This window comes from Puma concolor, chromosome D3 (assembly GCF_028749965.1).
Source record: "Puma concolor isolate L17-30 chromosome D3, mPumCon1.1.hap2, whole genome shotgun sequence".
Lineage (NCBI taxonomy): Eukaryota > Metazoa > Chordata > Mammalia > Carnivora > Felidae > Puma > Puma concolor.
The window spans coordinates 2,088,384-2,112,954 of record NC_141678.1 but is presented as its reverse complement, the minus strand read 5'-3'; the positions used below and the strand labels follow the sequence as shown (position 1 = coordinate 2,112,954).

The 24,571-nt window shown below is 59.9% G+C and overlaps 1 protein-coding gene across 9 annotated transcripts in view; it reads right to left on the bottom strand.

Moving 5' to 3' along the window:
• RIMBP2 (RIMS binding protein 2) overlaps positions 1 to 24,571 on the bottom strand; it is a 221,495-nt gene that overhangs the window by 61,948 nt on the left and 134,976 nt on the right. For all 9 annotated transcript variants that reach the window (XM_086681418.1, XM_086681417.1, XM_086681414.1 and 6 more), the window contains 3 exons: positions 23,792 to 23,914; positions 7,909 to 8,013; positions 386 to 436 (listed from right to left, as the gene is read on the bottom strand). In XM_086681418.1, the coding sequence (XP_086537544.1) occupies positions 386 to 436; positions 7,909 to 8,010 (153 nt within the window). In that variant the 5' untranslated portion in view covers positions 8,011 to 8,013; positions 23,792 to 23,914. The remainder of the gene's footprint in view (positions 1 to 385; positions 437 to 7,908; positions 8,014 to 23,791; positions 23,915 to 24,571) is intronic.

The window sequence follows — 24,571 nt, the reverse complement described above, 5'->3', positions numbered from 1 at the left end:
CCCAGGATCAGCGCCGTCCCCTAAAGTGTGCCCTGCACAATTCACCTGCGGGCAGGGCGCCCAGGGGAGTGGCCCACCTGCTCTCTCTCCTTACTCCCGCGTGAGAGAGCGACCTCATCCTCCTTACGTGCCACCCGAGAGGCGCCCGCAGGGGACAGCAGGTCACATCTGAGGCCCCCGGCTCCGAGGCGGGCGGTGTGGCCATGGGGACGTGGCTGCAGCCCGCTTGTGCGTGCAGACCCCACGCAGGGACAGGTGCACAGCGCTAGTGACCGGCTCCCAGTGGGTGCTTGGAGCCGTCGCCCGCTTCTGGGAGGCGTGAGTGCACATGCCTGTCCCCGAGCCCACCCACCCCCGAAGGCAGCCGGCTGACCGCGGCACTCACCTCTAGCAGCTGCACGGCGCCTTCGTGCTTCTTCTTAGCTTCAACCTGAGCCTTTTTTACGGCAAAAAGAGAAAAGAGTCAAGGCTTAAAGCAGGGGAAAGAAAAGACCCTCCAATCAATGTCTGGATCATCAAGGCACGAGTCACTGCCTTTTCCCCCCTAAGAAGCCCCCCCAGTTGTGAGGAGCTAGGTCAGTTTTGAGTTCTCTCCCCTCCGGAAAAGACGGAAGGAATTCTGGCCGGCCGTGACGCTCTTCGTAAAAACCAGAAAGCGTGCACCGATCTGGCAATGAAGGGACAGGCCAGACGGAGCACAGGGAGAAGGCCCCGGTCCTGACAGGCGGCCACACGCAAAAGGTGGCCGGACCCAGGAGAGCAGGACAACCCTGCCTGACACCTCGGATGGCATCACCGTCCCCCCAGATGCCCTTCACTGCCCTTCACTGCCCTCAGCGTCATGCAGACTTGACCCGCAGGTAGCTGAAGGTCAGCTACAATGTCCCCGGGCCCCAAGGACAGGCAGAGACGGGGGCCCCGGGCATCTGGCAGGCTCCCGGCGGCTCAGCCTATGGCGGGGGCGGCCTCCTCAAATTACTTGAAGCAAAGCCATCTGCTTCACAGAATGAGAAATGTTACGAGTTTCACTAAACCAGTTTCCCAGGACGGCTGCTGCCTGAGCCAAGTGGGGAGTTCACGCAAAACCGAAACGTAACGTGATCGTCCCTCGTCCCCTCCGGACCTGGGTCTGGCCTCGTGATGCCAGCGAATGTCTGCTGCCTGCCTGCCCGGCACTCACGGACCCCTCTCCTAGGAAGGGTCCTGAGTGCTCTGGGGCCACAGCCCCCGGACCGTGAGCATAACAGCTCTGGACTCCACTGGTTGTTTAAGGGCAGGTGTGCAGCCAGGTTACAGCAAAGACGCCTTGCCTGGGGATGCTGGGGGAGAGGGGACAGACACTCTAGGCCTGCCGGACCCGAGCTGGAGTCAAGGACAGTGTGGAGCGCCACAGCTGTCGGGCCAACATGAGGGGCGAGGCTGCAGCAGCCAGTGGCCTCCAGCTGGACATCGAAAATGAAGCCAATGCAGAGGAGAGCAAAGGCAGGAGCGTGCTGGATCCAGCCGCGTCTGAAGCCCATCTCGGCTGCGTGTTCGACTAAGATTCCCTTTCTGTTTTCTGTCCCTCAAAACCAAGAGTCCTAAGGGACACAACCATCAGCCGTTTGAGAATACAACATTTCCCGCTTTAAAGCTGGAAGCACTGAGGTTCGGGGAGAGCCCGAGGCTGAATCCCACACCGGGAGGGAAAGCCTGTCCCCACCCGCTGTGGCCGCACGGATGCCCCCTCACACTGGGTTCATTCCCAAAGGAACTGGGAAGCGGGTCTTTGGAGAGATTGATCTCCCGCCACTACAGGCACCTGCCTCAGAATTTCGAGCACTAGCGAAGGATCCACGTGTTCAACTGAGATTCGCATCTAGAACTCGGTTCTAGAGCAACGTCATCTCCAGGCGCTGGCAGAGTAAGTGGGGATGGGCCACCCAACATCTCAAGGAATCCAGACAGTGTTATCTTAACAGCCTCTCGGGAGGAGGCGGGAGCCCGGCTTCCCGGCACGTCGGACACCATGAAGCAGCCTGAGGTTCCTGCCGACTCCACCCACAGGCACCTCGTGGGCGCCAGTGCCCCAGGAGGGGCTTCAAGAGCTGGGGCAGCGAATAGACTCCCGGATTAATTACACTGTTCTTGAATTCGGTGCAATCTTCAGAGTGCTGAAAACCGTTCCTTTCAAAGCAGAAATGAGAGCCTCGATAAATAACAAAACAGGGTAAAAGAGACAGCCATCCGGAGAACGTATAGAGATTATATAAATAACCCCACCGTTGAGCCAGTTGAGTCAAAGATAGTTTCCAACTGGCAGGATGAAAAATAACAAAAAACCCCAAGGCGGTCTGTGAAAACACCGCCAAGTTTGTGGTAATGACTCGGTTTCCGGCTTCGAGAGAGAATCAGGATTTCGTTTTCATAGGCTATCGCGAGCTGGGCCATTTGGGCAATCAGAATAGATTGTTAAAATTAACAGTTAAAATTGGCAGCGTTGAATTCTCAAAACATCTAAGCAGCAGCTTAAGCGAAGCTCATTTCGGGGCCACCGTGAGCTTGCGGGGAAGCTGCGACCTTCATGCAGGCACCGTCTCCTACAGAACATGGTGACTCTGGAGAGGGGCCCAGGGGCCCGCTGTCAGAGGAAGGGGGCTGTCGTCCTGCGGACCGAGCGTCCAGGGCAGCAGGCTCTCACGGCGGCACGTGCGCTGGCTTCGAGGGAGGCACAGAGGTGCAGACGTGCTGAGGTCAAGGTCTGGACCCTGGGCTGGGACGGACCGCGCACCTGACATCCAGTCACCGTGGCAACTGGCGGGTGCTGGTGAGGATGTGGCAGGTGAGGGCATCGCGGGTGCTGCAGACAAGGGGCCGGCAGTCACGGAACTGGGTGGGGGCTACAAGGAGCCTCACATCCGAGCTGAGGAAGCGGATGGACAGACACGCGCGTGCACTGCGGGAGCACACGGGACTGGAGCAGGGGCCCCACTGACTGAACGCAGGGTCAGGGTCAGTCTATGATCCTCTGTCATCTACAACAGCGAGATCCCAAGCATCCAGGAAAAGCACTCGGACCGTAGGCAAAGCACGGGTCACGACACGCATGGTGGGCTCAGCTTCTCTCATGGCACAATCCGGTGACAGCGCAGGGAAAGCCACCGTTTCACATGCGGGAGCAGCTCTGAACCACAGGAAAATCGGTCAGGTCTACAGATGAATTTTAAATACGTTAAAGCCCTTAAACTATTGTCACGGCTACTGTAATCAGGCAAGGACGTCACTTGCACAAGAATTCCAAAGTCTGAAGCAGCAGAGAGGCTGGGGTCTGGGCACCGGTCACCTAGACAGGGCTCGGGGTCTGGGAACCAGACCTCTGGGGGACCGATGCTCACAGGTTGTGGGGAGGGTGGAGCCACGTCTCAGCAATCCCTTCCACAGGCGTTTACGGATTACGGCTCTTTCCCTGTCCAGTGCCTTCAGCACCTCGCTGGCCATGTTTGCTGAACACCTGCTACGTGCGGGGTGGTGTTCTGGAAGTGCAGACACTCCTCTCTGGAGACAGACGATCGGCAAGTCTACGGCAGTGAGCAAATGACACATCGCTCCATGGGGGCAGGGGCAGGGAGGGGAGCCCGTTTCAGGCAAGTTGGCAGGGCAGACACTTCAGGCACAAAGGTAAGCCAGCTCTGCATCATCCAGGGACCAGGCATCCTAGGCGGAGATCCGAGAGGGGGCCGTTCTGGTGTGGCCAAGAACAGAGAGGCCAGCGTGGCCGCAGCCTGACAAGGGAAGCAGGGGTCGCGGGAGACGAGGAGGCCGGGAGCCGGAACTCAGGAGAGGCGAGCAGGCCTCCCGGGCAGTGGGTCAGGGTCACTCGGTGGTCCTCCATCATCCACGCACAACAGGACTTTGCACATTTAGAACGTTCAGTGTCGCTGTCCCTGGCCTCTTCACACCCTGCCTCCCTCACTACTGTGTCACTAGCCCCTGAAACATCACCGACGCAAGGTGCTTGATGATTCCTGGATTGTTCGTTGAATGGATGAAAGCAAGGATTCTGGACTGAGCTCTTGGCCCCCTGATTTCCAGGACAGGTGTCCCACAGCAGAGCCCAGGCCCCTGGCTGCCCAGAGACGGGGCTGTGCCCTACTCGGCTGCCTTTTGTATTTTTAGAGTCTGCCTCCACCCAGCTACCAGAGCCACGGGCCGGCCGGATGGCCTTACCGTACCCAGATTCTCACTCCGACAGTCTTGGGCACTTGAATCTCGCTTTTTTTGATTCGACAACGTTTCCGCTTCCTTCTCTCAAGCACCACGTTGGGCAGATGGAGGAGCTGAGCTTCCAGGGGGAGGGAGGCACCCCAGGGAAGGTGTGGGTCCCGGGTCCCCGCCAGAGGTGAGGCTGAAGCCACGCGTGAGCCTCCAGGCACCGCCGTGTTTCCAGGGAAATGATACACCTGCCTCCCCCAACACGTGCTGCCCAGCAAAGAAAGGGACACGGCAGGATCCAGGACAGCAGGCCATCCGACAAAGCAGAGACAGGTGTGAAGGGCGGCCCCCAGATGCGGGCGAAGGGCATCCCAGGCCCAACTCTGCATCCCCGGGAGAAACCGGTGTGGGTGGAGGGAGGCTGGGGCTCCAGGCAGGAGACTCCTGGGGTGAGTGGGGTTAGCGCCTCCCCACGGTGACCATCCCGAGAGGACTTTGGCAGCTCTGGCAGAGAGTCTGGGGGAGAGGGAGGGGCGGACACACAGGACTAAGCAGACCAACAGAAAGAGCCAACTAACTCCAGGGAAAAGGCAAGGCCGTGCACAAAAGGACACCCCGCCATCTGCAGAGCCGGGCAGGGCAGGTGAAGAGCAGGTCCTGCCAAGGCCGCCGTCCAACTTGGAATCTGTGCCGAGGCACCGAGGGGTCAGAAGGAGGGCTGGATGAAGGCAGTGGGTTCACAAGCCAGCCTGGAGAGCTAGTGTGGCAGCTGACACACAGTCAGTACTTAGACCCCCAGGACCAGACGGGGTCGCCCCGGGAGCCAGCGCAGACGGGAGAGGAGATGTGCTCTGCGGGCCGAGTTGTGGGGAATACCCGGGACGTTTATGGGGGACCCGTGTGGACGGAAGATGACCAGAGAGGGTGGTGTCCTGGAGCAGGGAGGGACGGACCACCCAAAACTGCTCTGGGTCAGAGAGGATGAGGACCGAGGACCGGCCCTTGGCATGACGTCCCTCTGTGGGTGACAGCGAGAGCCACTTCATCGGCAAGAGGAAGGTGGGCGTCCGGTGGGGAGCCGGCTCAAGAAAGCCGGGGAGCTGTAGTCAGACAGGACACCCAAACCACTCTGCCGTCTCCCGGGACTCAGCCTTGACCGCGGATGGTTCTGGTACTTTTACTGCGGTAGGGGGACAAGAGCCAGACCTCAGTCGGCCCTGAGCCTTACGGGGCAGCATCCGGCCCTGGCGGGTTCAGCGCAAATCGTTTGTACTGCTTACGAGCCGTACGGCATTTGGCAAGTTCCTTGACCTCTACGGAGTTCACCTTCCTCGATTCCGAAATGGGATGATGATGGTACACACTGTAGGGTCGTGACAGGCTCAAACCAAGATCACTCTTGTTAAACACCGTCCCCGGTCTCCTTTAGGGTAGAGACGCCATTTGTTTCCTTAGCCCTTTCTCATTCCTGTGACATGTGACCCCGCGACTTCCCAGCCCCGGTGGCCCCCCTCCCCGCCCCCGACACTGGCCCAGCCTGTCCACAGGTCTTTGCGGCCCTGCGATGTTTATGTGGAAAGGAATTGCCCCCTCCACGGTCTTTTTCCCAGAAAATGAAAACACGGATGATGGGTCACCTGAGGGCGTCACGACGTCCATGGCTGTTCCTCCATGTACAACCCGGAGCCCCTCCTCCCATCGCGATGCACCTGAGCCTGGGTCTCAGCACGTCCAGAACCACATCAGCCACGGCAGTTTCTCTCCAGATCCACACCGATGTCTGAAGCCCAGCGGGCCCAGACCAGCCTGGACATCCCCACACGCCCCTCCCCCTCCTACCACGGCCCATGAGCAGACCGGTCACCCTCCTGATTGGTACTGGGATGTGTCTGCGTGTCCCCTCTGCAGCTGCTGCCCCAGTCCCGGACACCAGGCTTCACGGCCGCGGCTGACGGGCCTCCCTGCCTCTCCACACACCAATCCCCAGCGCGATGCTCGAGGAGGGTGCATCAGACCCGCTAACCCCTGCCTCAACCCTCTGCCTCAGAAGGAGGTCAAGCTCCTGCAGAGCACCCGGGGCTCGGTGGCACCTGCCAGGGATGCGCCCCCTGCCTGCCGGGCATGACCTGTGTCCTCCTGGGGCCTCCTTCCCCGGGCACAGGGGACCCGAGCACTCATCCGACCCATGCCTCCCACTGACCTAAGCTTCACGCTGGTGGGGCCCTGCCCGGAGCCCTGCCCTCAAGACCTTGCTCTTCAAATGCTCTAACACTCAGAGCGGTAGGAAGTTACAAAATCCGCACCGTGCTTTGCACGAGTTTCTCCTCCTCTGCTCCCACCACTGGTGAGGCATCAGTGGGTCCAAAACAGAGACTGAGATGAATGCAGGGGAAGGACACAGGAATGTGGACGAGGTGCCAGGGAAGAAGAATAACAGGACCGGCCCTGGTGCACATTCCCTGGCATCAGATGCCTCGTAAATAAAACTCCAGGCTCCCGGAGAATGCACTGCTGAGAAAAAGCGACCTGTCGCCCTCCTGGCAGGACGTCTGTGTTTCTGCAGGCTCACTGTGTGCGCAGGAGGCGCCGGCCCGGGGCCGCGGCTTCCGGGGCCGCGGGGAGCAGGTGCCGGCAGGGCAGCTGTGTCCAGGCACCCGAAGTCCCTTCCGTGCGGAGAGCAAAGGAGAGAGCAATGTCGCTGCCCGGACGCCCACGAGCGATACCTTTCTGGACGGTGTGTGACGCAACGTCGCTTCTCGGTGCGCCGGCCAACGGATCACGGCGGGCAGTACGGCCGACCGTCCCCATCAGCACCGGCTTCGTGACGTCTATCCTCGACACGCGGTCCCAATAAACGAGTGGAGAAGCGGCCTCGGGAGTTCCCCACCTGGTGCGAAGCACGCTCCCAGGCTCCGCGGGGAGAGGCCGTGCCGGCAGATTCCTTCCCATCGCCGGCCGGGTGGGACACGGGGCCTCGGGAAGGAAACGAGGCCCAGCCCTGGGACCCCCAAGCCCCACGTGGAGAGAGACACGAGGACCATCGCCAGTGACGGAGATGAGGTGGGGACGCCCCCCGATCTGCTCAGTCCTCCCCTGTTTTTTCTTTTTCCTCTTCGTTTCTTAACCTCTCCTTCCCTTCCGTCTTTGTGCTCTCTCCCTCTCTCTTCCTCCGCTAATAAGACCGTGCTGTAAATACTGCCCTGAGACTTGGTTTGCTCAGTTAACGACAGACACATCACAAAACTGTCCCCAACGCAGCGGATGTAAACCTGAATTACTCCTTTCAAGATGACGCCGTCCTGGTCCGCGGTCCGGGTGTACCACAGTGCAAACCCCCGCCCTCGGAGGGGGGTTCCCCACCCCCAGCCCACACAGCAGTGCGGAAAAAACAAACGGACTCGAACAGGGCGTTCTGCCTGAGTGGAAGGTCGCAGGGTCAAGATCACCGCCGCTGGCAGGCTGCTCGTGCCCAAGGCTGAAACCACTCACACCCGCAGCCGCCACGGGAGCGTGCTTTTCCCCACGAGCCCGCCAGCATCGCGTGTTCGCGGGCAAGCACGGGAACCTGGGTCACTCGGGAGTACAGATGCCCGAGACATCCCCGCAGCGGGAAGGAGGGGAGCCGCTCTCTGCCGGCCTGGGAGGGAGACTCGGGTGGGCAGTCCCCCCCGCCCCGTGCCCCCTGAGCCCCCCGCCCCGGGCGTGCCCTCCGCTCACCTTCTGCAGCAGGTCGATCTCCTGCTGTTTGGCGTGGAGAACGGCCAGGGCCTGCTCATGCTCCAGCTCCAGCTGCTGCCGGCGTTCCGCGGCCTCGCGCATGTGCTGCAGGGGGACAGGGTGAGGTCGGGGCGGGGGCTGGGAGTCCCGCTCTGGCTGTCCCGGCCCCCTCCCCTTCCTGGGATGCCAGCAAGCCCTCCCCCCTGCCCTCCCTTCTCTTTCAGATGCCATGGGCGCGCGAGCTGAGGCGAATTCCTCCCCCGTCTCCCGTGAGCGACAGCCAGAGGTTAGAGATCTCTGCCGCCACGGTGGGTCTGGTTCTGAGCCTTTTAGGGTGACGTGGGCCCTGTAATCCTCCTAATCTTCTAGGAGACGGGCACTATCACCGGCCCCATTCTACACGGGGGAAACTGAGGCACGGGGAGGTTGTCCTCGCTCATCACTCAGCTGGCAAGTGGCCGTCCGGGGTTCAAGTCAGGCTCGAGGGAGCCTGGGAATCTCGGGTTTGGGCACTGTCTGCTGGTGAAGCCACACTGGCCTCCTCCCAGCTGCTGGAACTTTCCAAGCATCTCTGGCAGGTGCCTATGGGGACAGCACAGATACCGCGGTGGCAGTGCAGACCCGCCTCTGCATTTCGGGGCAGTAAAGGGGCAGCACGCGGCACTGAACAGCCACACTGCCAGGGTTCAAATCCCAGCTCTGAGCTTGGGCTGGTGATTTAACCACTTCGTGCATTTTCTTCTCCTGGATTAATTACTCACGAGCATCAGCCATTTGTCAGCGGCCAATTACCGACAAGTGACGTGACTGGTGTTGATGAGTCAGTTACGAGTCAGCCCCCACCCCTCAGAGCTATTGCGCACGTCTCACGAGTGGGGAGCAGCGCCTGACAACGTCCCGGGTCACCTGCCGCCCGGAGCATCACTGAGCCCCATCCGGCCCCACCAACCTCGTGCACGTGGCGCCGCCCTGGCAGCTCCAGATACACAGGGAACCGTGGAGCCTGTAGGGAGCAGGGCCTCTTCCCACGGGACAAGCGGCTGGGACCACGGCACCGCTAAGACGGCGGCCGAGAAGCAGCTTCGCCGCCGTCTACAGAGCACTCGCTGTGCTCACACCGCCCCGTCTGATGCTGGCGGCAGCCGACGGGCCCAGAGAGGCCCAACAACTTGCCCAGGGCCACACAGCACAGCCACGGCAGCTCCTGAAGCCCTTCCCGGGGGTGTCAGGCCTCAAAGTCACGGCCGCGCCTACTCACAGACCTTTCCTGGCCTGGGGCCGCTACCAAGAGCCGTCTCCACTGTGAAACTCCACCCGGGGGCTCGGGCTCGGGAGCATTTTTAGGCTCCCAGAGCCAACCTGCTTTGCATGAACAATTACCCGGCTGTTTAATGACACCATTGTTCCAGCTAATTTCTGCGCTTCTGTTTATTTTGGAGTCGGCACGGCCACGTGCGGCCTGTATAATCTTTATTTAGCTCCGGGAAGGAAGCGATTAGTGGAAGGAGGAAACCACTTTGCTTACGAGGGTTCAAGGCTTCGTGAGAAACACGGAGCGAACACGGAGGTGGTCCAAGCGTGCGGCCGCAGGGTGCGGGGTCCGGGGTCACGGGGTGAGGCGGGGCCGTGGCCCCTCCGTGGGCTTCTTGCCTGGACGCCCAGGGCACGAAAACCACGGGGACAGAAAGGGCTTCCACGCGTGTCAGGCTGATGAACCAGTTAGCTGGAGGAGCTGTCCGGAACACACACGTGCAGACAAACACGTGTCCCTCGCGGGTACGGCGTCTGAGGCTCACCGTGATGCCACAGCAGGAGAACACAGTGGCGGGAACTCGGGAACCCTTCAACCCCCCCCCCCGCCAGCTGCCTCCCTTCTCAGAGACGCAGCTCCAGAGGCATCCACCCCCTCGCTCCCTGCTCCTTACCCCTCTGCTGACATCCCCCCCTGACATCCCCCAGGACGGCCCCACTCCGCTCCTGCCCGGAGCCCCACGCCTGCCCGCCTCCCTCCCTCCTGCGTGGTCCCTCAACACAGGGGGGGCCGCCAGACTCCTTCCCGTGTGGCCGTCCCGCATCACAGCTGGACTTGCCATTTATAAGCTCACGCTTCCAAAGGAAACGCTTATGTCTTTGCTCGTAGCCAACTGCCCACTCACCCTCTCCACGTGCACGGACAGGAGAAATCTCAAATTTAGCCTGTGCAAAACTGAGTTCTGGGTTTTCTCTCCCAAACCACCCTCCTCCTCCCCCCCCCCCCCCGCCAGGCTGCCCGTCTCGGCAATGGCACCACCATCCACCTGTCTCTCCAGACAAACAGCTGGCTGTCGTCCCTGGTCCCCTGTCCCTTCCCACTCAACATCCAGAGCTTTGCGAGATCCTTCCGTTTGCATGATCTTCCATATCCGCCACCGCCAGGCCAGACGCCGTCACCACTGACCTGGGTCGTAACCACACACACGGCTAGCTGGTCTTCCTGCCCCCCCCGCCCCCCAGGGAGACCAGGTGTGCTCTCCAGGACAGAAGTCACCCCACGGCTCTATGTGTCCACCCGACTGTGTAGGGGTGCCCAGAGAGCTGGGGAAGCGTTCCATCTGGGCGCTTCTGGGAGGGGTTTCCAGAAGACACTGGCATCATGAATGGGTGAAGGAAAGGAGAGGAAAGGAGCCCATCCCGCCATCCACCCCTCTGGGGACCCTGAAAGACAAAAAGGTGGCAAAGGGCCAATTCGCTCTCTCTGCCCGTGTGGAGACACATCCGTCCTCCTGCCCTCGGACTCCTGTGCTCCTGGGTCTCCTCCTTCCAGACTCGGCTCGGGACTTCCAGTCGGACCTCCAGACTCAGACTCGTGGACCGCAGATCAAGGAGCTTTTCATCCTCCATGACCGCGTGAGCCAATTCTTAACGCTAAATCTCTCACATCCGCGGATTTATAAATATCCGGTCGCTTCTTTCTCCGGGGGACCCTGACGCACCTGCTCCTGTTTGAAGCACTCAGTGGGTGCCAGAGGCTTCCAGAACAAAACCCAAACTCTTTCCCGCAGCTGACGGGCTCCTCTGTGACAGGACCCCTTCTCTGCCTCACGTCTTACTTCCCCCTCTTCACTGCGTCGGCCACACTGGCCTCCCCCCCAGCTCGCTGTCGCACATCACAGAGCGTACCACTCCCAGCGCCTGAGATGCTGGCCCGTGTCCCCCCGTGGCTGCCCCTCCCCCCACAGTACTTATCCCGGCCAGAGATGACTGCGTTTGTACGTTTCCCCTCTGTCCTCCCTCCTCCCACCTTGTGCTGAGGTCCCGAGGCTGCCAGACACACCTCGGTCGACTGATACCCGCAGGGCCTAGCGGCGTCCCTGGCCCTCAGCATCCAGAATCCAAGGTTGTGTGGGAGCCCCTCCCCTGCAGCCCCGCCCGCGCCGCTGGCGGGTCTCCGTCACCACTCTGCACGTGACGTGACATGGCACCACCCTCACTCCCAGCGCATCATTGGCACCACCTCGAATGGGACATACGCGGTATCATTGCCCCACACGCGCCATCTGCAACGTTCTGCGTGGCGGCTCTCACCTGCTTCGTGCCCTTCTACTTCTGCGCCAGTCTCACTTTCTCGAAGGCTAGAAACGAATGGGACAGCCACAAACACATTCCCGTTTTACTTCTGACGTCACCCCTCGGCTCAATACTTGACGTTCCAGACACGAGGTAAAAAGGGAAGCACACACGTCTTCGGGTCTATCGTTTGCCTCTGTCTTCCCGGTTTCTACGGAGACCTCGGCGGGCGGGTGACGGACGAGCGGCTTTGACATCGTGGCCTTCCCCGTTTCCCTTACCGTTCAGGCTTCTCGATCAGCCCCTAGGCAGGCCACCGAGTGCCCCCACGGCGGCCAGCTTTGGTGTCCCAGGAACAACTTCGAGGTCATTTCCGCCTCCCTGACTCCCATTAGCGTGGTCCCTGTGCCCAGGGGTTTGCTTCCCTCCTAACTATTCACACACCCACCTGTGCCCCAGGCCCAATCAAAGTTCACCTTCTCTGGACCCACACAGAAGCAAGCAGCAACAAAAGACAAAGACAGACTATTCTTGGTGACCCCATCACAGCTCCGTGATTCAGCCATGCCTGAAGCTTAACCTCTCTCCTATTTCCTAGTTTACAAACTAATGCTTTTCCTCTTTTGTTTCTTCGAAGTATTTGACACAAGTTTCGGTGAACTTTACCCCAAATTGTCCAAACTAAAATATTTTTCAACAGCATTTACGGCTGCCACAAAATTTAATTCCATAATGTCTCACATTATGCACTGACGCTTCATGATTTTTTAGTCTTGCTTCTCAAAATAAAGAGACAGCTGGTGGATCATGACAGCTTTGGGGCTGTTTCAATTCCCTGTTTGGGGTATGAAACAGCCAGAGAGCCAAAGGAGCTTTCCAGAAGTAACTGACACCGTCTCTGCAGCAGAAAGAGTATAAACTGGAGGTCAGGGACCCAGGGGGACAGCGACCAAGCCCTCCTTGTACTGTAGGTCGTGCAGACACGCCCTTCTTGTCTCTGCAAGCAGACTGCCGGCCTGGTCTTCCCAGCCCCAGACATCGGCATCCTCGCCGTAGCCAAGCACAAGTTCTGGAAGGACTGCTGTGCTAAGCGGTTCACACACACGACCCACTGCCTCTTCACAACCACCCCCGAAGCAGGCAGTATTTTCACTCCCATTCACAGAGAAGGAAACTGAGGCCCAGGGAGGTGAAGCAACCTGCCCGACGTGGCCCGGCGAGGAAATGATCAAGCAAGGACCTGAACCCAGACAGCCCAGCTCCCCGCTCCCCAGGAGGCTTCCCGAGGGACCCTCCCGTGCTCGTGGGAGGCTCCCTGCGAGAGGAGCCGAGGGAGCCCTTTGCACGCACCGCCTCCGAAGCTCTCAGGCCGCTGGACCCACGTGCACGTCTCCCGGGAGACGGTTCACACTTTCACCCCTCCCGTTTCCTGAGCCGAGATGATTCCGGCCGTCCCTGGGAGCGCTAGGGGCCACGAGTTCTCACGGAGTCTGAAAACCCCGGCCCTCCCCCGAAGACAAAGCTCCCGCCAAATTCCCAGTATCTGCCCTCGCTTCCTTTTACCAACAGCCTCCCAACGGCAAGGCCACGTGCTGCGTTCCACCGGAACGTTTCGCATCTAGAAAGTACCAAGGGTTATTCGCCACAGCAGGAAACGCCTGTCGAAAGCGCTCTGCCTGTGGCGCGATTTATTTCTCAGGTGGCGACGCTACAGCCCGATGTCGACATCAGCGCCAGCACTTAAGTGGCCCGCCTTCCCAGCGGGAGCCTGGACGCCAGACAGCGCGGTCACGCGTGGAGCAAACCGCGCTATCCTTCGGTGTCAGGGCAGAGTCGGATTCGTCTTCTGCTCCGGGTCCTCCCTGCCTGCGCAAAGAAGTTACGGAAACACCAATTTCCCTCCACGAGAGTTACCGGCGACGCGCCGACCACCACATTCGGGCTCCCGGACGCACAGTGGCAATAAGGTGGCATCTCTGCACACGCTCTCTTTCCACACGACACCCGGCGGCGAGAAGAGCAGCATCTCCTGAGCTCACGTCTTCAGACGTGAGGAAGGGGAAGCACCTGAAGCTGTCTGTCCCCCGGGTCCTGGGACGTCCTGTCCCATCTCTGCAACTCAGACTCGTTCACGACAAGAACCAGCACGGGCACAGAGCCGCGTATGTTCTGGGAGCTGAGACGGGTCTCAGCCGGGGGACCTGAGTCTCGTGCTGCAAAACGCTGGGAGGTGGGGAAGCCCCTCTGACAAAACCCTGGTACTTTCCCCACTCCCCACGTGTCCTTAGTCCCGCGGACTGGCCCCCGCTCCCCATGGGACCCCAGAGGAGGCAGAGACACAGGGACAGGGGCACTCGACCTGAGCAGAGTAGTTTGGGCCCCTCCTCCCGGTGCCCAGCGGCCCCAACGGCAGCAGGCGGAGGGTACGGTCAGCCAGACCGCACGCAGGGGGCTCTCGGGAAGGGGCCTCCCTGGGCCCCAACACGCCTGTTTGTCAAATGGAGAGAAAAAAACCCGCCTTCCCAAGGCTGTGGCGAGGACCGGATGAAGTATTTAATTCGAGGGGACCTACCCAGAGTTATGTTTAATGTAACGACCAGCGTGTTTTAAGTGTGCCATTTCATTACCAGTTTACATTTTTTCTGTCCTTTTCGTGATTCTACCTCCCCTTCCCTGTCTTCTTGTGGGTTGTCTGCACGGTTTCCAGCGTTTTACTTCAACGTATCTATTGAATGTTTGGCCATAAATTTTTATGTAACTTTTAGTGGTGGCTCCAGGCATCTCAATACACACGTTTATGTTTAAGAAACCTACTCAGCGGCGCCTGGGTGGCTCAGTCAGCTAAGCGTCCGACTTCGGCTCAGATCATCTCACAGTTCGTGGATTCCAGCCTCACATCGGGTCTCAAGAGCTCAGTCTGGAGCCTGTTTCGGATTCTGTGTCTCCCTCATTCTCTGCCCCTCCCCTGCTCGTGTTGTGTCTGTCTCTCAAAAATAAACAAACGTTAAAGAAAAAAAAATCTACTCAGAACGATAACGCGCCTCCCAGGTGGAGTGTAGAAACAGGAACACAGCTTACTTTCCCGCTTTACGTACTGGTTGTCTCAGGTACGACTAAATCCAAATACACGGAAAACCACGGGGAGGTGCTCAATGTTGAGAGTCTAAACTCACAGGTCCATGAGCCCTGGGGAGGTGACCCATGAGTGGAGGTTTGGGGGACGGGTAGAAACAAGGCATTCCATACACAGGGAATGGTGTGTGCAAAGGTCCCGTGGCAGAAAGAATCAAAGCGAGCGTGAGGGTAAAGGAAGGCTGGTGTGACCGTGGCCTGGTCAGGATGAAGCAGAGGGCTGCGTGCTTCTGGACACAGCAGCTGGGTGGGCGGGAAAACGGAGAATCAGCGAGGCTGGACTTCTCATTTTAGGGGCTGTGGGCTCCTGCTGAGACGTGCTTTACCTCCTGGATACGTGCTTTCATTTAGCCAAAAATAATTACGGGACACTTGTTCCGCTAACGCACAAGTCAAAGATGAGTTTTGTTCTCGGGAAGCGTACGTTCCACAGTGGAGGAGAGGTGCAGGAAATAAACAGGCAATCTAGCAAATAAGTCAGAGTTTCAGGGACCGATAAAAGCTGGTAGCCGGGCCGGGGGGTGTGCCGAGGGAGAAGGAGGGAGCAGAGACTCTACTCGAGCTGGTGCGGGAGGTGACGTGTGGCCGAGACCCACAGGACGACAAGGCGCCAGTCAAGCACAGCTTCAGGGAAAGCTCACTGAGGCAGCAGCCTGCCTGGTGTGCATCTCTGTGGTGCAGGGGTACACGGGCCGGGTGGTTAGGGGTGAGGGAAGCGGGCAGATCTGGAGCAAATGAGGCAATCCCCCTGGCACGGTCAGTGTGTACGCAAACCGGCATGGCGCAGCCCTCACTTGAATACACATTTTGGCCGCTAGCGTGGACCTGACTCAGTTTTCACGGACGGCACGCTGATCCGAAGTATCCCTTTCGCTGGTGCAGAACGGGACAGGACACGTGTGCGTCCACACCACCAGCCAGCGAGCACGCGGCCGCTTGCAGAGCCCCTCCCCGCAGAGATGGAGGTGGACAGGGAAGCTTCCAGAGCAGCAAATTTCCTGTTTGCGGCTAGTGTCTGAACATCTAGACAATACTATCGCTGTCTGGATCAGGCCCATCCAGGGTTTTGCTGGAGACGGAGCCCTAAACGTTATTCTCACGTTGCAGAAAAACCGTGGAGGGTGTTATTGGTGTTTGAGAATCAGAACTTACAAAAGGAGCCACAAAACATTAAATACAGCTGATAACGGCAGCAGGTCCAGGGACGCATGTCCACGGGCAGGTGCGCGGATACGGGAGGGGCACGGGGAAGGAGCCGCGGATGAGGAAGATTAGTTGTTACTCTGAGAATCACTTATTAATCCCAGATAATCAGTTGTTCATTAACAAAATGAGCCTCAGATTACCCACGTTTAAATGGACTAATCTGTTGATCACGAGAACAAAACCTGGCCCCCAACGGTTTTTCCCTTTTCCTTTGAATCATAAACCGTAACACGCTGAGTTTAATTAATCAAAAACGTTTTTGCGCGCTCAGGTCAAACTTGCAGACTTGGCACAGGGTGCCGTGAATTCCGGCCGGTCACTGAAGGGAGACTGAGTGGGCTCACGGGGAACGTGCCGCGGGCGTCCCGCGTGTCGGACCAAGAGCGTGCAGGACGGCCTCGACTAAGCCATGATTCTAAAAGAAGGATAGGGAGCGCCTGGGTGGCTCAGTCGGTGGGGCGGCCGACTTCGGCTCAGGTCGTGATCTCACAGTCCGTGACTTCGAGGCCCGCGTCAGGCTCTGTGCTGACAGCTCGGAGCCTGGAGCCCGCCTCCGATTCTGTGTCTCCCTCTCTCTCTCTGCCCCTCCCCTGCTCGTGCTCGATCTCTGTCTCAAAAATAAATAAACATTAAAAAAAATTAAAAAAAAAAAAATAAAAGAAGGATAAAACCCAGCCTCGCTCCGCAGTCTTTCTGGAGGGGCCTGCAACCAGGTGTGGGCAGGGCCAGGCTCCCCCAGGGGCTCAGGGCAGGGCCCCTCTGCCGATAGCCACCAGCCCTTGGCGAGCCTCGGCCTCATAACTCCCGTCTGTGCCCCGTCCTCCCGCAGTGTGCCTCCCACGCCTGTGTCTCCAAACCCCCTTTTCTACACGGCAGGCTCGGGTAAGCTGCGTCCTCCTCCCGTGTGGTCTCATCTTGCTGGGTTCCACCTGCGGAGCCCTCTTCCCGGACAGGGTCCCCCAGCCAGGCTCTGAGCAGACGTGACCGTGGGGGACACCGCTCACCCCACTGGGCCGCCCTGCAGTTTCCACGGCTGCGGCCCCGCCCCCAGGAACTGCCCCCAGGTTGGGAGGGGACGGTGGCCGTGCCCTCTCAGGGGGGACAGTGGTCCCTCCCTGCTTTGTGGCTCCTCAGCGGTGTCTGTGTTGAGCTCTCTTTGGGACAGGACGCGGTCCCCTGCCAGGGCTCCCATCCTCTCCTGACTACAGAGGGACATCTCTGTTCTGTCTGACAAACAGAACCACCCCCCGGGCCCTGAACCAGAAGCCAGAGAAGACGGTGGCGGCTGTGCCTGGCTGGACGCATGACCGTGATGCCACAAGCGGCTCTCCCTTTCCACGGGAGCTGGTGGCACGCTAGGATCTAGAAGGCCGTGACCGTCGGGCAACGGGAAGTCCACATGGAACACACCGAGGCCTTCTTGCAGAATATCCTAGAGCCTGAGAAGCTGGAGGAAGAAAACATGGGTTTGCTCCCTTTTGCCACCAGGTCAGACGCTTGCCAGGACCGCTGGCCATGCGGGCGCAGAGCTCGGCATGGGGCGTCCATGTCAGACCCCCCCCCCCCCAGGCTCGCGCAGGCCAGGAGCCATGAGCGCTGCAGCGTCTTGTTCTCTTGGAGACGCTCTGTCTGTGCCAGGAGGAGACGGGGCTTGATTTGCGGCTGCGTGTTTGCAGAGCACTTGCAAACCCCAGAGAAGCAATCCGCCCCGACAAGCTCCCTTGGCTGCCAGCCTTCAAGTCCACGGCTATCCCCCGCGGCACAGAGAGCGTTGGCAACGGGGACGCTCACACTGCATTCACTCGTTCACCGATCTACTCAATCGACTGGTATTTACTGCGTGCCCACCATATGCCAGATCTTGTCCTAGGCACTGAAACAGGCTCTCTCGAGTGTGCTACTTTTGGGAGGGAAAACCAACAGCACGCAAGTAAACACAACAAACAAGACGGGGTGTCTTGAAGAAAACGTAATCAGGCAACGTGGTGGCGACGGGCAGGACGGTAGCTCCTGTGGAGAAGAGGGTCGGGAGAAGAGTCGCCAAGGAAGGGACACGAGACCGAGACAGAAACAAAGTGCTGAGGGAAGCAGCATTCCAAACAGCAAGTGCAAAGGTCCTGAGGTGGAAACAAGTGTCGTATGTTCCAGAAAGACAGAGAAGACCAGCATGGGTAGGCACAGGGTGAAGGGGGTCTGGATAGAAGCAGGGGTAAAGGACTAGGTGGGGGGGCAGAGGCTGGGGTCTGTAGTAAGAGTCCAGATTTTAATCTCTGGGCAAGAAGAAGCATTTGCTAGGCGTAAACAGCAGTCCTGTGTTCTTTTGCCAACATGGCTGTGGCTGCCGTGTGGAGAATGGGCTCTGGGGGATAACGCAGGGAGGGCACACCTGAAGGCCTCCGAAAGCTGAGGGCCTCACACCGTTGGCCATTGTGAGCAGGTCGCTTGCAAGTGACCGGTTCCACTGGGCAGACTTAAGAATATCCCACGCCTGTGTGTGACTCAGCCCACGCTCATTATATGGCTTCTCTATGCCTGCGTGGGCGCCGGGCATTCACCGATGAGCAGAGAAGACAGGGAAGCTGCCCACACGGCACCTATCATCTCCTTGTGGGTGATCGGGACAAAAGCCATCACACGACAGGCACCACAAGTGCAAATGCCCTGGGGTGGATGGAGCGTGCCCAGAGAAGCGCTAGGAGGCCAGTGTGGCTCAGTCTTCAAGACCTGAGCTTTCCTGGTTCTTCCCTGCCTCCCTGACCTCATCTGCTTCCTATTTCTGCAACTCGGGCCCCTCGTCGTTCCTCACACGTCAGGCACCCACCCGACTCAGCCTCGGTACCTGCTCTGCACACTCCCTCCCTCCCTGCCCCCCCCCCCCCCAGGTCGCTGCCCACATGTCACAGCATCACGCAGCTTCCCCAAGCACTGCAGACAAACGGGCATTTGCGTCTTTACCTTCTCCCCACCCGACATAAACATTAGTTTCTTGATAAACTTGGCCTGAATCGAGGGTGTGGACTTAGGTCCCTTTTCTCCAGCACCCGGAGCGTTTGGCACATATTAGGTGCTCGTTAAATACCGCTGAACGAACGCGTGTGTCCTTGGGTGTGGGTCCCGCTGGGTTTTTCAGTAGGGCGATTGCAGGAGCTCTTGAAGTGTCTGAGGCACCCCGAAACCCGTTTCCCCTTCCAATCGGCACACGGGGTCGTATTGTTCTGGCCATTTGAGGCCTGTGCTACCAGGCAGCCCCTGGCACGGCAGACGGGTCTCTGGAAGGGCCGTGTGTCAGTGGACCCGTGATGTACGCAGCCAATTACAGCCCATCAGAGAAGAGTCAAGGGCGCCTTTAGCTAGACGGAATCACCAGCGCCCAGGCCAGCGGAAGATCGGTGATCTTTGGAAACAAAAAGAGGCAACTTAGGAACGTGACCACGGACTAATTATCGGTTGAGACACCCCGGGCACGGAGCCAGGGCCCGTAACTACACCGCGCTAACATCCAGCGAGTGGGCCTCATTTACCGAGCGGCACGTCCCCTCCGCCGCCCGTCACTTCGAGGGCTTTCACGATGGCGTCAGGCACGAGCCAACTGGGACCAGCAGGTGGTCAGGTGACAAGGTGCCAACAGTGACGTCCGAGCGTCACACTCGAACCCCAGTGAACTGTTTTTGCCACGTGCGTCATCTGTAACTGAACGGAGCCGCCTTCTGGACGATCAGCAGCATGGTCTCTGGAGTGAAGCCACGGGGTTCTTCCGCACAAAGGATCCCACGGCGACCGGGCACCCCATCTCCAACACACGGTGACCGTGACCCCCGGCCCCCATCGCCGGTGTGCTGCATCACAGCGAAAACTTACAGGCCAGCCCCTGCCGTTGTCCTTGCCACCCGGTCTGTCCCGCCCCACATCCAGGCCCTCACGAGGTCTGACTTTACCTCGGAAACCCACCTCTGGCTCTGCCCTGCGCCCCCCGGGGGAGGCCGCCCTTCCGGCGGGCTGGAGGGCGGCTCCCCATCCATCTCCCGCTCCTCACGCCAGGCTTCGCATGGCCACAGGAGGGACCCCTTCACAAACGGGACAGCAGATGCACTCTGTCACCCGCCAACACGCCGGTGGCCTCTGCGGTGAGCTGCCCACGAAGTGTGCCCCAACGCTGTCCTGCCCTGAGCCCACGAGCTTGGCGGGGGACCGCACAGCCCCACGAGCCTGGCTGTTACTCCGCCCCTTGCAACGTGCATGATTACGCGGCGATCGGGAGCCGGAGGGAGCCCGCCGGAGGGAGCCCACCAGAGGACGGAGCAACCAGGCACGGAGCCGGTCACCCGCCCGGAGCCAGCAGATACCAGCCGAGGGCCGGCCGGCCGCAGGAAAGCGTTCAGCCACTGCGCCCAAGAGGACACACACCGCGTAGCCAACCCACAGACTCGTGAGCAACGCGGGGGGCTGTTCCCAGCCACAGGCCGTGGGGTGCTTTGCGTCCCGGCAGTACGGCGACAATACGTGACCGATACAGTGTCCGACGACCCTCAGGACACGTTCCGTTATCTTGGAATTCTGCTTCGGCCTGGAGGCCTCTGCCCCAGCTGACCCCAGTCGGGTCATTTCCGCCGCCTGCCCCTCCCCCACCGTCTGCGCACCGTCCCGCCGATCCCGGTGCGTGTCCAGCGGCGGCCGCCAGGCCCTGTGTGCTCCCCAACGCCCGCAGCGCTCCTCCCCTGAGCACTCACAAGGCCCTCCGCGCAGCGGGACGTCCGGGAGAGGCCACCCCGCAGGGCCACCACATCCCTTCCCGCTCCTGCACCCTGACCCGTTTCCCTTCAGAGCACTCACCGCCGACTGACGGCCCATCACCTACGCCGTTCTCGACGCTCTCTGTTGGCGCCACCCTGCCGGCTGCCATGTCCCCGCGGCCTGGAAGGTGGGACGAGGTCAGTGCTCCGTCGACACTTGGGGGTGAACGGGGGACGCAGTTGTCACGTAACTCGTGGGCTTGGGATCCGCCGTGCGTCTCGTCCACACAGTCGCCGCTGAGATGCGCGAATCCATCCCTTTCCCCTGATGGGAACACGGCAATTCGCAACGCACAGGGCGTACACGCCCGCACGCAGGACAGACACGCCGTCACGCAGGGCGGACACGCAGGCACGCAGGGCCGACACGCCGTCACGCAGGGCGTACACGTCCACACGCAGGGCCAACACGCCGTCACGCAGGGCGGACACGCCCACACGCAGGGCGACCACGCCCACACCAGGGCCAACATGCCGTCACGCAGGGTGGACACGCCGGCACGCAGGGCCGACACGCCCACACGCTGGGCGACCGCGCCCGCACGCAGGGGGACCGCGCCCGCACGCAGGGGGACCGCGCCCGCACGCAGGGCCGACACACCGTCATGTTGGGCGTACACACGAGCATACAGGGCGGACTCGCCAGCAAGCAGGGCCGACAGGCAGGGCCGCCAGGCAGGGCCGCCAAACTGAGGGCTGTTTGTAGGGACGAGGGACGGGACGAGGGACAGAACCGGGACACGTACATGTGTGCAAGGCCCTTGTGCCGAGGTTCAGCCCGGGCTCAGGCGGGAAGGGCGGCGGGCTCCACGCTGCTGTCGAGACCCAGGACCGTCCACCTGCTGCAGAGGCAGGCGGGGACACACGGAGGTTTGGACACTTGGGAATTTCACACACCTGAAGCCATAAACGAGGCCTCCTCTGCCCACAGAGAGGACCGGCCTTATTGTTCACTTTCCTAATCGTCTAGGGTGGGGTCGGCCGACAACGACGCGTCCCTCCCAGTCCCTGGGGCCCGGGAGTGCGTCGCGTCCCACGGCACAAGGACCCTGCAGGTGTAACGAAGGGTGTTGAGGGGAAACCGTGACCACACGATGGGCCCACCGTGACCACAGGGTCCGTGCACGCGGGAGGCAGGTGTCAGAGAGCAAAGAAGACGCCCCATCGCTGGTTTGCAGGTGGAGGTAGGGGCCGTGTGCAGCCAGGAGAAGGTGGAAAAGTCATGGAAGAGTCCCCGCAAAGCCTTCGGAAAGGAGTGCCCTGCCCACGCCCGGATTTGGGACGCCGGGCCCCCTGGACCGTAGGACACTTGGGTTCGGGCCGCAGCCTCTGTTACCCCAGCAGTGGGAAGCTTACCCACGGGGTTTATCCGCCTCAGCACCACTTGATCGCCTGCCCTGTGCTCGTGGGGGTCCGTGCCTGCTGGACACCCAGAGCCCCCTCCCCAGTCGCGCGGATCACAAACGCCTCCAGACCGCCAGACGTCCCCTGGGTGGCAAAGTCACCCCTGCTGAGAACCGCTGCTCTGCACTACCCTTCACGACGACGCCAATCCAGCAGGCTGTCGGCAGAGCCCCAGGGCATGGCCGGGGATTCCCAGCCCAGCCGCCACGGGGTTCACCCAACACCGACTTTGTCCGGCACCAAAGGCAGAGTGGGACAGAGCACGCCTCGTGGCTTCAGAGACCTCAGGCGGTAGTCTGCGCTGTGGAGATGAACGACTGCCCGGCAGGGCCTCATCTGTCCAGGGTGATGCTCTCGACGTACGACGCATGGTGGGAGGCCGGAGGTCCGAGCCAGCCCGGCCAGTCCTTCAGGGAAGGCGAGGGGGGCACAGGCTGACAGCCACATACGCAGCTGGGTTACCCCTCATGACCACCGGCGAGCAGGCCGTCTCTTTTTTTTTTTTTTTTTTTTTTATTTTGAGAGAGTGTGTGAGCACGGGAGGGGCAGAGAGAGAATCCCAAGCAAGCTCCGAGCTGTCAGCACAGAGCCTGGTGTGGGGCTCGAACTCACAAACCGCGAGGTCATGACCTGAGCGGAAACCCAGAGCTTAACCCACTGAGCCCCCAGCCATCTCTACCTTTAGGTGAGACAGTGCTCCCACACCATCAAGCTCACCCTCGGACGCGTACAGAGCAGGGGTTTCGGTAAATTCGCGAGGGTGGGTAACCGTCACACAAATTCCAGCACATTCTGTCACCCCGAAAGAAAAGCAGCCGCTCCCCATTTCCCACCTCACCCCAGTCCCTCCCAGCCACCAATCTGCTTCCCTTGGAGATCCAACTGCTTCCCCAGATGGGGCCCTAGACAGAATTACAATCCCTTCTTGATTGGGGGCGGGGGCAGTGGGTGCTGGGCGTGGCATGGGAATCACAAAGGACCCAAGCCACGGAGGTGCCACATTGCAGGACGGCAGGTGAGGACTAATTTATTCTTTTACGTTTTACAACACTTTTCTTCAATGAGAATTCATTCAGCTTCACTCCGCACCATCGGTAGCAACCCCCCCCACTCCCGTTAAACATTGACGGGGTGCCCAGTGCGTCAGAAATGCACGAGGACTGCCCAGTTCCCTGCACCCCGATGAAGCCATTTTCCGACTTAGCTGTTCTCTTTATTTTTTTTTTAATGTTTATTTATTTTTTTGGGACAGAGAGAGACAGAGCATGAACGGGGGAGGGGCAGAGAGAGAGGGAGACACAGAATCAGAAACAGGCTCCAGGCTCTGAGCCATCAGCCCAGAGCCCGACGCGGGGCTCGAACTCACGGACCGCGAGATCGTGACCTGGCTGAAGTCGGACGCTTAACCGACTGCGCCACCCAGGCGCCCCTTAGCTGTTCTCTTTATAACAAAAGTCATTCAACCTCTGAGGAGCAGCTTAAAATTCACGAAGTTTGGGACCGGCATAGACGCCCCTGGTCCTCACCGCGAGGAAGCTCCATTTCTGCTCAGAGCCCCGCCTGGTGTCTCTCGCTCAGCTGTGTTTAGCATCCTAAGAAATGGGAATGCGTCATTGGTTTCACGGGACCGCTTCCAGAAACATTTGAATTTTTTTATTTATCGCTCTTGATGCCATGGAAAGGGTAAAAACAGCCCCGAGAGCCCTGAATTTGGATGATGGCTTCAAACAGGGTTTCATCTGCCTTCCGCTCCTCAGCCTCGTCCCTCGCGCTGACCCTAAGGGAGGCAGAGGGTCCCCTCCTACCTTTAGGACCTGTTCTAGGTTCTCCAGCTTGGCTTGGAGCTGGCGTTTCTCCTTCACGGCCAAATCGCGTTCTCTGGTCACTATGGCGAGCACGTGCTGGAGCCAGGCATGCTCTGTTTTCACCTACAAGTAGCAGGGGGAGAGAGAGGGGGGCCGTTTGTAACACGCACCCCATCTGTGGGGTTTGTCGTCAGCTGGCGTCTGCCACTTTCTCCTCCGTGACTTTTCAGGGAGCCTTCCCCTCCCTCACCCTGGATCACGGACTTCGTGGCGGGTCCAGCCCCGTCGGGGTGAACGCATGTGCCCCAGGCTGGAGAATTAGCACACAACATCCCTCTTCCTCCTGCCTCCCCACCACAGTGACAGTGACCGGCTCAGGAGTAATGGGAATGTGACCCGGGCCTGGCCAATCAGTGCTATCCCACCCCCTGATACAGCGACTGGTTGGAAGGGCCACGAGACCCCGTTGCATCCGTGGAGAATGAGACACCGGACTGGTATGGAAGCCTGGGAAGACACTTCCTCTTTTGCCCCCCGGACTAGGAAAGTTGAAGACAAAAGGATGGGTCCGGAGCCCCGGTTGCCATCAGGAAGGGAGAGTCCATCTGAGAACAGAGCCAACAAGACAGCCAAGAGAAGCAGAGCGAGAAGCAGGATCCTGATGCCATAATTTGAGCACCTAGATCAAGCTGTGCCTGAAGCTAATATTTTCTTATCCAGTCACACAGCCCAATTCCTTTTGTCTGCTTACACCAAGCTGAATCATTTTCTGTTCCTTTG